Here is a 15,317-nt window from a genome sequence, read left to right as displayed (position 1 = left end):
TCCTTCCCATGCCTGAACTTAAAAACCACTTTACATACCCTTCCTGCATGTTATGTATCCTTACTGTGTATAGCAATGATTGGGATACCTGGTCCTACATGAAACAGGAGACTCTTGGGAGTAAAGACTCTCTCTTCCTTTTATTTCCTCTATTAGCATTTCCTACAATGCCTTATATATAGGAAGCATACAGTACATCTCTGATGAATGACTGGATGAATGAATAAAGCAACTGAGTGCATAACTGTGTTGCCCCACTACCCTCTTCATCACTACCATCACCATACCCACCATAGGACAAACCAGGTAGGTAAAGTGCAAACTCAACCTTACTTCTGGAACAACTTAAGATTAATGACTTGTAAAAAGACTAGGGGTTCAGGAACATCATCTCCGTGTATGAAGACTCTATTTCATCTTTACTAAAAGGGCAGGCCACCTTATAAAGTTTTGTTTGTACCCTCCTTGATGCACATTTACTGATCCAACTCTGAATGCAGGGCCTCATGCCAATGTTCTCTGAACCAATGACCCAACCCTTCAATGGGTTGACACAGCTTTCCCATATCTGAGAATTTTCCCACCCCAAAACAAGATCTCTCTTCCCTATTCACCCAGTATTAGTTATACCTTCATTCTCCTCAGAGAGACATTGGCTTCAGCCATTGCTTTGACCGAGAAAGGCAAGATTGCAATCGAAAACTTCATTACATTAAACATGGCAATCACACTAAATGCCTGAAGAACAAAAGAGACGTAGAGGGTTTAGGATGAGATGTTGCCTTGGCTCTGAACCATTCTATCCATGCGAATTATAATTGCTGAGATGAGAAATGGTGGCATAGTTGGAATTCTGACCAGAACATTTTTATTTCATTTCATGACTCTCAAATCATGGGCTGGCAAAGTATGGATAGCAACATCTTAATCTATTTTGCTTCAGATTTTAATTAAAATAGTGGGATATTTATCCCCTTGCCTCTGTAAGTCCAAAGAAGATAATGTGATAATGTCTGAGGAAGATATCTAACTGAGTGTGCTTGGAAATTTCCATCCACATCCTTACTTGTCCTAGACCTTTCACTCAAAATCCCATGGACTGTCCTAAATTATCTCCTTTCCCTAGTTGCTTCAGAGGCCTCTGACCCTTCAGAGCTAAGAGCCTCCTTTTCCATACCATATTTAGCCCCAGGAATGAAGGCAGAAGTTTCCTGGAAGGACCTGCTTTATTCACGTTGGCTACTGGAGAATGACCTCTGGCTTTCCCACCCCTGAGGTCTGGCCTCCACACCCTGCCTCCCCACACACTTGGGACAAATGTCAAAGCCTCTGTTCAACTTCTATTCCCCAAAATCACCTCCCCTCCTCACTGGGGCCTTTATCACTGAGTCCTGCCTGGTAGGTGGTTAACATCATACAGCCTCAATGAAGACAAGTTTCCTCGCTCCATTGGTACCTCAGGGGTACATGACCTCATCTCCCAGATTTCATCTTCTCATCTGCCTGACTTGTAATTAGCAGCTTCTCCCTAACCACCCATTTAAGAAATTAATAACACAACTTCCATCAACAAATCCAGAGTGATCCTGCCTGCTGCTGAATGAGCCCCAAGGACAGAGCCCTGGGCTTCAGCTAATCCTCATTAGTTCTGTAAGGCAACAATGAAGAATGCTCCGTTCATCACATCTGGTCCCAAATCCATCCCCAAAGAGAACTCAGCTCCCCCAAGTCCCAAAGTACTATCTTGGCTCAGAAAATCCAGGCCTTGGTTAACAGAGCACTCAGGCTTCCTAATGTAAGTCAGCACCTGGGGTGCTGACCTCCTAGTGATGTGGCCCTGATAGAAGAGGTGAGGGATTTTGAATTTGGAGAAATATGAGCCTTGCATTCAGGGGAATTTTTTCCTGATCTAGATTTCTTCTAAATCATTATTTTTGGAAATATTAACCATGGGCAATCAATTTGGTTTTCAGTGTGCTTGGTGCATTGCTGGGAAAAGTATTGTTTCTGTTTGTTTAGGATCATAGAACATAGTCACAATAATTGAGAAAACATTCTGTTGAGGCTTTGGTATGTCATTGCCATTTATTCTGGCTTTGGGTTCATAGCTGAATTCAAGCCCCCACAGTGTATGAGCAAACTGTGTGTAAAGAACCTGAAAAAATAAAAGCACCTCACAAAGAAACACAGAGCAGTAATGAGACTGACAGTCTCACGAAAAATGCCCTAACAAAAGCATCTGCCTTCTCAAACATCCCCCTTCCCCTCAAAATCCATGACTTTTGGTGTAACTTTTGCTCTGTGAGCACACTTGCTTATTTCATTCTCTCTGGGTTTTATTCTTTTTTTTTTTTTGTCTTGTTTTTATTGACTTTTGTCCATTCACTTACCCTTCAGCCACTGGATTTAATATCTCAGCTGTTTGTTTAGTTCAGCCAGGGGCTGTTTCCCATCTAGCCCAGAGTTTCTTTATCTTTGAATGCACAGGCCCCCAGATATATATATATAAAACCCAGAATATCTCACATTTATTCTAACTCTCCCTCTGAGGCTTTCAGTCCAAATTTGCCTGGCCTGGGTGAGCATCAGGCTAATAAGAACAACAAACACTTACACAGCATTTACAGCATAACAGGCGCTGTTCCACATGCCTTACATAAAAGAGCTCCTTCAGTCCTCACAACCACAGGGACTATTATAACCCCACTTACAGATAATAAAACCAAGCAACAGAGGTTGAATGAATTGTCCTCTGTCATAGTCAGTAGCAAAGTTGGGATTTAAACAAGGGGGATTCTGACCCTAACATCACACTATGTCTCTCAGTACCTATGACTCCTCCCATGCAGAAAACTCCCACAAAACTTCCTTCTTGTAATATGTATGAATAATTATGAATAAAATAGCCAAGTGCTCATTTGATTTCAGTTTTGTTTTCCAAATGTCAGACTGTGTTCCAACATTAGCTACTGCCCCTGCACTGACATAGACTGGATAAGAGTCACCATTAGGCTCTCTCCTGAGCTCCTTGTCAGTCTAAGCATTTGTTTTTAAAAGTCAAGGTAGAATTCTGGCCCTTCTGTGACTGGTTATTCTGATGCCAGTGCTGGTCAAAGGCAAGGAGGAGCTTCCCAATTGGCACTGTCCAGTGTGGAATGCAAAGGAGCCCAGCTCTAGAGATGGTTCTTACCACTGGGGCGGTGAGCCTGCGTCTCAGGAGGATGTGGCAGGTGAATGTCAATACAATGGCTATGGTAGATGCAATGGGGGCCAAGGCTGAGTTTCCACTTTGAACAAATCCAGCTTTTTCCAGTAATTTCCTTTCCCTCTTTCTTATATCTATAAATAGAAAATGGTCCACAATGGATTTATTTTGCAGCATTAAGAAATGCACTTACACTTGGGGTGCCTGGGTGGCTCAGTTAAGTATCCGACTCTTGATTTTGGCTCAACACATGATCTCACAGTTTGTGGCTTTGAGACCTATGTCAGACTCTGTGCTGACAGTGTGGAGCCTGCTTGGGATTCTCTCTTTCCCTCTCTGCTCCTCCCCGCTTGTGCGCTCTCTTTCTCTTCTCTCCCTCTCTCAAAGAAATAAACATAAAAAAAAGAAGAAATGAAGAAATGTATTTACCTCTGCCTGATCCTCCTGCAAATGAATGTTAAGGACTCCTGTAGGAAGTTTAAATGAGAGGAGGCACAGAACGCCCTGGGCACACACTGGAAGCTCAGTGCCTCTCAGCTGCCATATTGGATGGTTTCTGAGGTCTCTTGCAATCCTGATTCTGTGTCAAGATTCATACACTTGGATGCCTACAGAGGCCAGGCAAGCAATGTAAATGAAGGGAGTGGACAGAAAGTAAGACCAGAGGGAGGGTATGGAGTGTGGCAAAATGAGGACCATACGACTCAGTGAAACGGGCAGCCACTCCTCAGTGCAGAGCAGCCAGGTCACCAGACATTTGACTGTTCCAAAGTCTGGGATCTGGAATTTTGGGGGACATGTTTCCACTTGTAAATGTTGGGAACTAATTGAAAGAAGTTTTAAATACTGAAAAGACCAAACAAAGCATATGTGCCAGCCTGAAGGCTACCAGATTGGGGTTCCTGTCCTGTATCCCAGGAAAGCTACAAAAGCCCAAGAGCATTTCTCCCTTTCATAAGTCCAGTTGGGGTCCATGCATCTGCACTACCCACAAATTAAATTCAAGCCTCCTTCTCCTGGTGTTTAAAGTTCTTAAATCCAATTCCAGCCTCTTCTGCAAACACCCTTTCACACTAGCAACATGGGCACCAATGCCATTCTTACCGAGTGCTCTGTGGAGCACTGCACAGTGCCCTCATAGATCACTCTCATCACCATGTGAAAAAAGAGAGGCTATTTTTTTAAAACTTTGAGTGTGTCCATACTTTGTTTTTTTAAAATAGTTTATTGTCAAGTTGGTTTCCATATAATGCCCAGTGCTCATCCCCACATAGTGCCCTCCTCCATGCCCATCACCTCCCTTCCCCTCCCCCCACCCCATCTGCCCTCAGTTTGTTCTCGGCATTCAAGAGTCAAGAGAGGATGTTATTATGCTCTCTGGCAGGACAGGAAAGTCATAGCAGGTTAAGTAACTTGCCTTTTAAGTGGTCAAGGCAGAGTTGGAAACCAATTCTACTGCAATCCAAAACTCTGGTGTCATATGCCCTTTGCTTCTCGAATACACAGCCTCCTCTTTTTTTCCCCTAAGCACACCCTCACATACTCATCTCTAGGCCTTTGCTCCTACTGGGGGTCTTCCCCAGCTTTGTTTGTGTCTGAATCCTTGCTATCCTGAAAGGCCTTTCTAAAATGCCACTTCTACCAAGATGCCTTTCCTGATCTCTCCAACCTTGATATGCTCACTCCCTCACCCTTTGGAGCTTCTCTTCATTTCCCTTGTGGCATTTCCCCCATTTTATCCTATAGTTAATTCATTCAACAAATTTTAACCTGATGTCTACTATAGGCCAGGTGCTGTGTATGGTGTTGGAAAACATAGGATTAAACAGGATCTCAGCTCTCTTTCAGTAGGGAGATAGACAATAAATAAATAAACAAATTATATCATTACAAATTTGTTGGGTGACACGAAATAAATGAACAGGGTGAGATGAATAAAAGGAACTGATAGGGAATGGACTTGCTTAGGACTGTGGTCAAGAAGGCTTGAGTCAGTGATACTAAGAGGAGACACAAAGTCACTGTGAACATCTAGCATGAGAGCATGTCAGGCAGAAGAAACAGTAACTGCAAAGATCCTGAGGCATAAATGAAGGCAGACAGGAGGTTCACAGGGCTCACACAAGTTATCAAGGATTAGGATAAAATGTGATCAATCAGCTCAGAGAGGTCATCAGGGGCCAGATCATATTGGATCTAATAGGCCATTTAAAGGAATTTGGATTTAAATCAAAAGTCCTAAATTGGAATAATCTAAGTGTAATAAGAAGCCACCAAAGATTTTTCAGCAGGGGAGGACAGGATCTGATTGACATTTTTAAAAGGTCACACTGGCTTCTGAGAACATAATGTATTTCAGGGGGAAGGAGGAAAACAAGCACTGCATCTAGAGTTCTTTCCATAGTCCAGAAGGGAGAGAATATTGGCTTGCACTAGAGTGACAGTGGAATGAAAAGAAGCAGACAGATTCTAAATATATTCAGAGGGAGAGCCAACAAACTTATAGCTATTGTTGAGTTTAGTTAGCTCATCCTCCCATCATCTTAAAATCAGGGACTCCTTTTCTAATCCTTTTGTGCAGCTCCCATGACCTTGCACATAGTAGGAAGACGGTGAATATTTATTGAATTAAGCTGACTCGGGTTAAATTGAGTCAAATTAAATTGAACTGAGTCAAATGGAATAAAATGGAATCAAATCATTGTGCTAAAGTGAGATTAACGTGTGAGAAAGTGTTTCTGGGTCTTCAAGGAAGGTCGCATGGGTCTGCCAGCATCCCAACCTGCGGCACTTTCTTTAGCAAGCTCAGAAGCAAGTTTTCTAAAGCCACTCTTTAAAACACAGATATACAGCTTCAGGCCCAATTACATGCTGGTCTAAAAGTGTAATTGTAGATCCAGAGAGTCAATTGTAACAGTGGTTCAGATCATTAACTGGCCAATCACCTGAGTCTATGTCAGCAATTATGTAAATGTTCCTGCAATTAGATTTGCATTTATATTTGACTGAAATGGTTTCAATATCATCTTTTTTAAAAAAAAAAAAAAGCTATACATGCATTCTCTTATCTGTGCAAAGAGTATCAAGTCAGGGGTCATTCAATCATGATGAAGTTGCTGCAGGCAAGGAGATATATATGTAAGTGTGAGTATGTGCGTGTGTATGTGTAGACATCTTCTAAGTGGAGGAAATAGCTTGAGGTAGCTCTTCTTCTCCTCATAATGTTCTAGTGGATTATTTTCGTAAAAGGTAACTGGTCAGTACCAGCATCCACATGCCTTCTTAAAGGCTAAACCATATGTTGTTCACCTGCTGCATCCTTGGGCTCACCAGAACAGATGCCTGGGTCTATTAAAATCTTTGCAGTCTCTTAGAAAGCCTGAAAATCTGCTCAGGGGGTCCCCACAGCCCTCCTTCTGGAATTCCTGGCCCCAAGAACCTTAAGAACCCTTATAAGAGTACATTCTACAGGGTAAGTGGTTCTTCAAGCACCTGTGCATCCTACCTTGAATAGTATTGGTAAAAGATTTCTCCCAGGCGTACATTTTAATCAGCTTGATGCAAGTCAGAAACTCATTCATTGTCTGAACTCGCTTGTCTGTCACTGAAATTGCTGATCTTCGGAAAGCTGAATTGAGCTTAGCCATAAACATCTGAAATCAAGGTACAAACAGTGTTCAGAGAGAATTGCTGAATTGCAGTTGGCCTAAATTTCCAGAGATTGGAGTATAAGTGCCAGGAAAAGTTCTAAGGGAACCTGGACTGAATTCTCAGCCATCCTTCCCTGGAGTTGTAGCAGCTGATGTGGACCAGGGGACACCACTGGGGATCAGGCAGGTGATATAAACACATGAATTACTAGTAGGCAAGGAGAGTGCTGGGAACTTTGACAAACTGAAAAGCATGACTCCCTCCCCCAGCACGTTCAAATTCAAGTTCTTAAAATACACGGTGCCAACAAAAGAAAGCACATCTGTGAGCACAAAGTGGGGGCACAGGCTTCAGATCCACATCCTGGAAATGAAAGCATCTATCCAAATGAGTGAGAGCATGTGTGTACAATACAAGTGTACAACAGTTATAGTTGCAAAGACCTGCCATTACCTGTATGGGAATGAATATGATGTACACACATATCCCGATGAGAGCTGTGGACCCCAGAATGAAAAAGGCATACACTGCACAAACAACCATTAGGATTGGTATGGTGGCTGGCAAGGGACAAAAGAAGGCAGCTTCAAACAAGGAATAACTATCACTTGATAGTATATTGAGCACCTGGAAAAAAAGCACATAGGTTCAGGCTTTGGAAGCATCACACAAATATTTCCTCAACTGAAGGTTTTCAGAATGATTAAAGGTTCTGCGTAGAGAAGAAAAACTGCTTTAAAGGGGGAGGGGTGTTGTCAGAGGACCAACATGATGAGTTTTGTGGTTTCATCCTGATCTGATCTTGGAGAGGCTGGTCTTTAAGACTGAAAGTCCCAATAAAGAAAGACACAAAGAGTAATATTGCCATCTAAGAGAATACTGGAGAGGTAGCTAGCTGCCTAACCTTTATCTCTGCTTCTTCTTGCTTTATTCAGAGCAGTGGCATGCCCAGCTAAAAGACTACATTTTTCATCCTCCTTTGTGGAAAGAGTGTGGCCATGTGACTGTGTTAAGGGCAATGAGATATAAGACAAAAACATCAAATGGCAGTTTGGGAATTAATTCTTAAGGGGAGGCAACTCAACTTAGAAAACATATATCTTTGCTATTCTCTTCCTCCTCTTACCAGCTATCCGAAACATGGTTGGGATGGCTGGACCTCTAAAATCCATCCTGAACCATTATGGGACCCATGTGCTAGGATAGTGACAAAGAAAGATAGGATCAGAAGTCCCCATACCAGCCCTGAATTGCTCTGGTCCGGACTCCTTTTGCACAGAGTGAAATAAATTCATTTTACTTAATCTACTGTTATTTTGGATTTTCTTATTCTTTCTAGCTGAGTTCATCATAAGATGCTTGGACATACTGAAAGAGCAACTAGAAGAAAGAAGCAAGTCTTCCCTCTTACCTCATGCCACCTGGGATTCTCTTGACTAGGGACATTTTACTGTGTAAATGCTAAGAATCTTATTGGTAAGATTCAAGGGCTTAAGAATATATAAATTCTGAAGTCCAGTAAGCGTAGTCTTTATTATGGCTTTGGCACCCCAAATACTACACAATCAGAATTGTTGGATCCATTGCTCATTCATTTCCTTTAAATCCTGTGATCTGTTCCTTACTGCCTCAGTGTCCTCGCTGACCATCAAAGTGATTGGATAAGGTCACCCCCAAACCCTATCTCAACTGAAACAGGGAAGCCTTTCCAAATTCTCCAGCTTGAATGAAGCCCTCCTTTCACTGGATTCCTCAAGCGTTTTGAGTCTCCATCACCTCACTTAGGATACAATGGGCAGGACATTGGACAAATAGAAGGAAGTCATATGCATCATCCAGGAATCACATCTCACTCATATTCAGGATTTAGGATTTAGTTTCTAAAATTAAACTCTGGACCAGCTTACCTCGCCAACAGAGATGTGTGCCAGCGTCTTGAAGGACACCAGGTTTTCAAAAACCAGGGTGGAGACGGCCACCTTCAACCGGATTGCTGTGCGGTAATTTATGGCCCAGGCAAGGGCCCAAAAGAGCACTTTGGTAAACTCAGTAGCAAAAAGGGCAATGCACAGGCCAATGCCAACCCAGACATTCCTAGAAATGCTCTCGGTCTGTTGGAGGATTTGGTGAATGAGAACCGTCTGTAAAATAGCACAATGGAGAGAGGAGAGGGCCACTGGGGGGTTGAGGTTGGTATAGAAAGCCTCAGATAATGTCAGCAAGCTGATTTTATGAAGAAAACTTTTTAATTAATTTCAGTGGCTGCTGCTGTGCTTGACAAGGATTAGCTTTATGAAAATTTGCCCCCAAGGAGCTCAAAGATAATGACAATGTACTAAACCCACCAGCTCGTAGAGAAAGTAACTAATAACATTCTTTGCCAGTCTGGGGACCTGTTTGACAAGGCAGAAGAAGGGCCACCCTCACTCACCGGCCCTATGGCTGCCATGATAATGCACAGGATGTTGGCCACAATATCCATCAAAACACGAGTCCTCTGGAATTTCCAGACCACTCGGCCCAGAGAGGCTTTCTCAGGACCCACCCTTTCCACCTCTTCATCCCAAAGGATTCGAAATCTGTGATGAAAGAACAGGAAGAAGGAAAGGGATTTACATTTCCACTTGCTATTTGAAGCTACTTCAATGGATAAACCTCGCAAAGATGCTCAGCACAACCCTCATCCCTGGCAGTGGTGGCTCCACACAAGCAGCAGTGATTTTCTTTTCTTCTTTTCCAGGGCAGATGGGATATAGGAGGAGCAGGGGGGCAAAGCCTTGGCATGAGCACAGGCTTCTATCTGACACTTGGGTACTTTCCAGGCCTTTATTTCCTGCTCCTACTGCCCATCTCTGGCACAACACCAGTTCTGATTTAAAAAAAAAGACAGAGGCGACAGAGGAAGGACAAGGGTAATCTTCCCCAGGACAGGGAGGAGTCTGTCCATCTCAGAGATCTGAAAGAAGACCAGTGTGACAGGAGTGTGCTGAAGGAGAATGACTGACATGATACTGGGAAGAGAGGCAGAGCCAAATCCCCTGGGACCTCATAGTTCTTAGAAAGGAGTTTAGGTTTCTTTTCAAGAGCAAAGGAAGCCATTGCAGGTTTTTAGGCCCTAGTGACAAGATATGTTACACATCTAAAAAAAAAAAACATTCAGGGAGCTATGAGACTAATGGGTTATAGGGAGGAACAAAGGCTAAAGCAGGGGGACCATAGCAGGAGACTGTGACTTCCAGGGAGAAGTGGCCTGGATTTAAGGAAAGTGGATTTGAGGAAGGATGGACAGAGACAACAGGATGTACTGATGAACTAGATGTGGAAGAAAGGGAAGAAGGATCAAGGATCCCAACTTTCTGGCTTGACCAACTGTGTAAATGGAGTTTGTTGGGAAGAGGAAAAGAGGAATAGGAGAAGAGCATCATCAGGTTGGGGCTCAGGATCAAGAACACAGCTTTAGATATGAGATGCTTGTGAGTCATCCAAGTGCAGCTGTCCAATTGAATGCAGGGCATGTGGATTCAGAGTCTGGAAGAGACACATGGACTGAAGTAGCATGTTATTAAGGTTGCATATGGTGTTGTCTTTGCAGTGGATAAGTTCACCTAGGAACAGGCATAGAATGGAACAGAAGAGGATCCAAGATGATATTGGGTAGATGGAAGGTAACATTAAAAACAGACAGGAAGTACTGGCCAGAGAAGTAGAAGGAAAATCCAGTACTCCACAGGCACTGGTCCAGTCTAGCACCTTGTCTCTGAGCTCGCTGGAAACTTGCTCTGGACTGTAGATTTGGGGAAATTATCATTGACTTAGATGTCTACAGCATACAGATGAGGGAAAGCACAGTTGTATAAACAATTGCAAGACCATGATTAAAACTCCCAGCCCTTTGAGCACATACTTCAGGCTATGCCTTGCACTTTACCCCGTGTGGCCAAAGATAATAAGACTCCCAGAAGAAACAAGTGCAGAAGGCTTTGAGAACTTTCTCATTGTTTAACATATTATGATTCATCACAACCTCAAAGGTCAATGCAGATGGTAGAAAGAATTCATGTCTTTATACTTATGCTGACATGGAAAAGTCTTTGTAAATGTTTACTAAAAACAGCAAAATTGGTAAACATTATATAGTGTGCTTCACTTTGTTTAAAGAAAAAAAAAACCATGATGTATAAGTGGGAGGAAGAAGAAGAGTTACTGATCAACAGAAGATGGTACCACAGGGTGTGCTTAATCAGAACAGAAAAAAATTCTAGATACATCAACACCAACATTTAGCAATGCTGACCTCTGGGGAGCAGAGCTGGAGTATGGTGGGGATACTCCCGCTGCTTAAATGTTGGTTGCTTTAACATTTTTAGAATGAATATTAACAGGTTGGATCAATGAAATTTACATTTTGTAAGTCAAAACTGTCAAATACTGGTGGTTTCATTCGATTCATTTGGTTTTTTGCAACATAAAAGCCCAATAGTGATTTTTTAATGTTTATTTTTGAGATAGAGAGAGACAGCCTGAGAAGGGGAGGAGCAAAGAGAGAGAGAGACGAAATCCAAAGCAAGCCTCAGCACAGAGCCTGATGCAGGGCTTGGACTCACAAGCTGTGAGATCATGACCTGAGCTGAAGTTGGACACTCAACTAACTGAGCCACCCAGGTGCCCTCAAAGCCAAATAATGATTTTTAAAGCAAAACAAAATGCAGTGCCTAGAGCTGCCTGCAGCAGCATCCCAGGTGGGTCTGGCCAGCATAGTGCAAAGTGAAATTCTGGCCACCTTCGTCCAGATGTAGTGTTCCTCCCATTTAGCCACAGCCCAGACAGCATGGTCCTGAACCTCAGGCTGTAGCTCTCAGTCAGTCCTTTTTCCCACACCAAATCTCCCCAATTCTGCCTCCCCAAAGATTGGGCCAACAAGGGGAGTCAGCCCAACCCATGCTTCAGAGAGCAGCCACTGACGAGGGCCACCAACGACCTGGAGGGGTCTGTTTCCACACCCAGGAAATGGGAGCACACAAAGGGCTCATGTGCTCCTGCATAGGGTGAGCTCCTCTCCTGAGGTGACCCGAGTGAATCCTGGTACCTTTTGGCATTGGTGTCTGATGAGTCATATGGTGACATCGGGGGCAGGGTATCCACAGTCAGCGTGTGCTTGTAGCCTCTAACCATCACTGGTGTAAGCCAGGAAAATGTAGCAAAGGAGAGCAGTCCCGCATCATCCACAGGGTTGGGTGCCAGCCTAAGACAAATGAGACACTCTGTGTTCCAGGGCATAGTTGTCATTGCCCTGAGTCCCTGACTTGAGTTCCTAACTAGTAATAACCATAGCCACACTTAGAACCCGTGATTCCCACGCATTATCCCTTTGAGCAGTGGTATGTGCTGGAACCAGCTCATAGCAGCTTGTGAGAGTTGATTGTAAGACGTCCAGGAGTTTTGCAAGTTAGTTGCTAAACACAGACAATATTAAAAATTTTGTAATTTTAAATAAATTATCTTAAGGACAAAGATAATAACTATTTGAAACTCATCACTTCCTAACTATTTTGTTAGATTGTACTAGTATCTGTGCTATTTAGATTATATAAATCTGTTGTGTCTGTATGGTAGAAATATCATATAACAGGGTGCTATTGCACATCCCCTTCCAACTTTTCATTCAGTGACATCACATTGGCTTGAAATTGGCCATAGTAGGAGTATTCACATCATAAGAATTTATAAATGCTACAAACCAGGGAATTATTTTAGCAAGCCAGTGTTGAACACTTACCAATTTTCAAGCCTCATGACCATGGGAAAGATGATACCTGATCCATTTGTCATGAGGAAATTAAGACCCAGAATCTGATTATCAGAAGTCAGGTGCATGTCTTGTGCTCTCAGTAAGATGGGGAAGGTGCAGAGCAGGACAGGCCACCATGGGAGGGAAGGCTACCTAATCAGGCAAATGCTGGAGGCAAACTCCTGGTTTATTGTGATGATGGAATGAATTAATACATCTAAAGTGTTATGGCTACATAAATATTAGCTAGTGGGTAAACAAGGAGGATGGGAAACAGAAAAGGGAGGAGGAGAAAAAAGAAATGGAAAGGAACAGGAAGAAAAGGAGAACAAAGAAGAAGAAAGAGGATAAAGTGCAACCAGTAGAGGAAAAAGGAGAAGAAAATAAAGAAGAGGAAGAGGAAATGAAGGAGGCAAAGACCTTGTTTTTGCCCTTGAGAAGTTAACCATCTAAGACAGAACAAATTCAGAGACATGGAGTAATATCTACTGGTTACAGAGTGTTTAGTATATTCTGGACCCTGCAAGAGCTCTATATTTGCAGCAGATGCTGTCAGGATGCCCTGGATCACAGCCTTTTGTCACATGTACCCCTGATCTCAGCTATAGAGGACAGTGTCATGCAAGCTAAGGCTCCAGCTGACAGCATCCCATCTCAAATGCAAGCTGTGTCTCTTTTCACCACCTGTTTCAGTGCCTTCTCAGAAGCATAAGGGCAGCCCAGAATTGCAGGGGGTTGATGCCCCCAAGGGCAAATCTTAACTAATGGAGTATAGGAACCCCTGGATAAATGCACCCCCCTCATCATTTGGGTGGAAAATTTTATACTTTCTCAGGAGGACCTAGTAGAATCCAGTCCCCATTCCTACAGCAGTGACACTGATAACACCCTAGTGTCAGTCCCTGCCTAACTTCCCCTAAATATTCCCTCCTGCCCCCAGGTTCACCTCCTAAATGAGCTACCTGAATCCACTTTCTTCACTTAGGCTCTGCATTTGGAGAACCCAAGCTAAGATAGTATTAACAAGGTACTACGTACCCAGCATGTAGTTAAATTTCCTAAAAGGTGGTTTTTATGATGAAGTCATGTATTACCTTGTATAATTTTACAACAAATAAGTGGGGTGTACAGAAGGGTAGTGTAATGATTCCATCTCATAGACAAGAACATTATGGCAAGAAGTTAAAGTGCTCGTCCAAACTCTTATAGTTGATAAGTGGTAGAGCAAGAATTCAAACCCACTGCCTGCTAACTCAAGGGTCCTATCACTCTCTGAAGCAGCACCTCACATTGCCTCTCTGCAAAGCAATTATAAACTTAGCCAAAACAATGGGTAGTTAGCGCTTTCGTGCCTGGGGCTAATAATGGTAACCTTTCCCTCAGCTTTCAACCTTCACCTCTCCTCTTAGGTGGCTCAAGTTGCATCTTTGGTCCAGAGATTCTAGGAGAGAGTAGTGCTGTGTCACCCCACTGTAGAGATACCACTTGGCCTTCTACTGTTCAGAGGACAGGACACAGGGCCCTTTCCATGTAGAAGAGGCAGCATTTTATAATATTATGATTAATATAATAATATCATATCATATAATTTTATAGTTATGAGTGTGAGCTTAAAAGTCAGGCCGCTTATTAAAAATGGACCCAATTCTCTCTCCCCAACTGTATAACAACCCCTTGGGATGTGAACTTGCCGCTGCTTCCACCAGAAAGTTTAGTCTATTCATCCACATCTTGAATCCGAGGTGATTTGTGACTTAATTTGGCCAATAGAATGCTATGAAATCTCCTGGACAGCACCTTGTTGTCCAGGAGATTTATAAGTAAGCTTAGTCAAAACCAGATGAATCACCCACCTGGGCTCAGTCTAGGTTGCTGACCCACCCATAAAATTGTAAGCTAATTAAATGGCAATTGTTTTAGGCTTCTTAGTGTTAGCAGTTAGAAAGTTTGTGTGTTACAAGGAAAAAGCTAACTGATTAACTTTGGGCAAATTACTTAATTTCCCTGTGCCTCACTTTTTCATCCATCAGATAAAATAATAACAATACCTGGTTGTGAAGTGAACTATGTGAAAGAGTGAAAAAGACTATGTTTATAAAGTACTTGAACAGATCCCAGAATATTGAAAGGTCTCCTTAAACATTGGCTCCCTCTCACCAAAGGAGTAAAGAAGTGGTGGGTGGATGGATGGATGGATGGATGACAAAAAGACAAGCATATAGAGCAGCAGCATGGGGAACAGGACCAGTGCCTACTGTCCTGATGGGCTAGAAACTATTCCTGGAGGCTTTACCCTACCCTCCCTCCAATCCTCCTCCTGGCTTACCTTGCACAGGGTCTCACTGGGATCATGGTCTTTAGGCTCGGATCATATCTTTCTATAAAGGATCTTCGCTGGCCTCGCCGATCCAGATCTGAGATAAGGTAGGGGCCTTCACCCACCATCCTGATGGAAGCCTGGAGCTTTGGGCTGTTGACCTATGAATGCTTTCACTCTGCAGCAAAGAGATGAGGAAGGTCACTGAGAAATGAGAACACTCTGGAGTGGGACCAGGCAGACCCTATGCCACTCACACTCTACCCAGAAAAGCTTCCTTGCTCCAACCCCTCAGACTTATTTTCACCAATTAGATTTCTATATTTATGGGGTAGATGAGGGTGAAGGATAGTAAG

The 15,317-nt window shown here is 43.0% G+C and overlaps 1 protein-coding gene across 3 annotated transcripts in view; it reads right to left on the bottom strand.

The window, feature by feature from the left end:
* Window positions 1–15,089, bottom strand: part of LOC144220908 (ATP-binding cassette sub-family C member 12) — a 68,531-nt gene extending 53,442 nt beyond the window's left edge. For 2 of the 3 annotated variants that reach the window (XM_077751269.1, XM_077751268.1), the window contains exons 1-8: window positions 14,971–15,089; window positions 11,943–12,098; window positions 9,288–9,435; window positions 8,764–8,997; window positions 7,310–7,483; window positions 6,711–6,858; window positions 3,191–3,339; window positions 631–738 (exon numbers count right to left, since the gene is read on the bottom strand). In XM_077751269.1, coding sequence (XP_077607395.1) covers window positions 631–738; window positions 3,191–3,339; window positions 6,711–6,858; window positions 7,310–7,483; window positions 8,764–8,997; window positions 9,288–9,435; window positions 11,943–12,098; window positions 14,971–15,089 — 1,236 coding nt within the window. The remainder of the gene's footprint in view (window positions 1–630; window positions 739–3,190; window positions 3,340–6,710; window positions 6,859–7,309; window positions 7,484–8,763; window positions 8,998–9,287; window positions 9,436–11,942; window positions 12,099–14,970) is intronic. The other variant, XM_077751270.1, reaches the window with a different exon arrangement.
* Window positions 15,090–15,317: the final 228 nt, after the last annotated feature.

This window comes from Crocuta crocuta, unplaced genomic scaffold (assembly GCF_008692635.1).
Source record: "Crocuta crocuta isolate KB4526 unplaced genomic scaffold, BGI_CrCroc_1.0 scaffold124, whole genome shotgun sequence".
NCBI lineage: Eukaryota > Metazoa > Chordata > Mammalia > Carnivora > Hyaenidae > Crocuta > Crocuta crocuta.
This window is presented reverse-complemented; position numbering and strand designations above follow the sequence as displayed.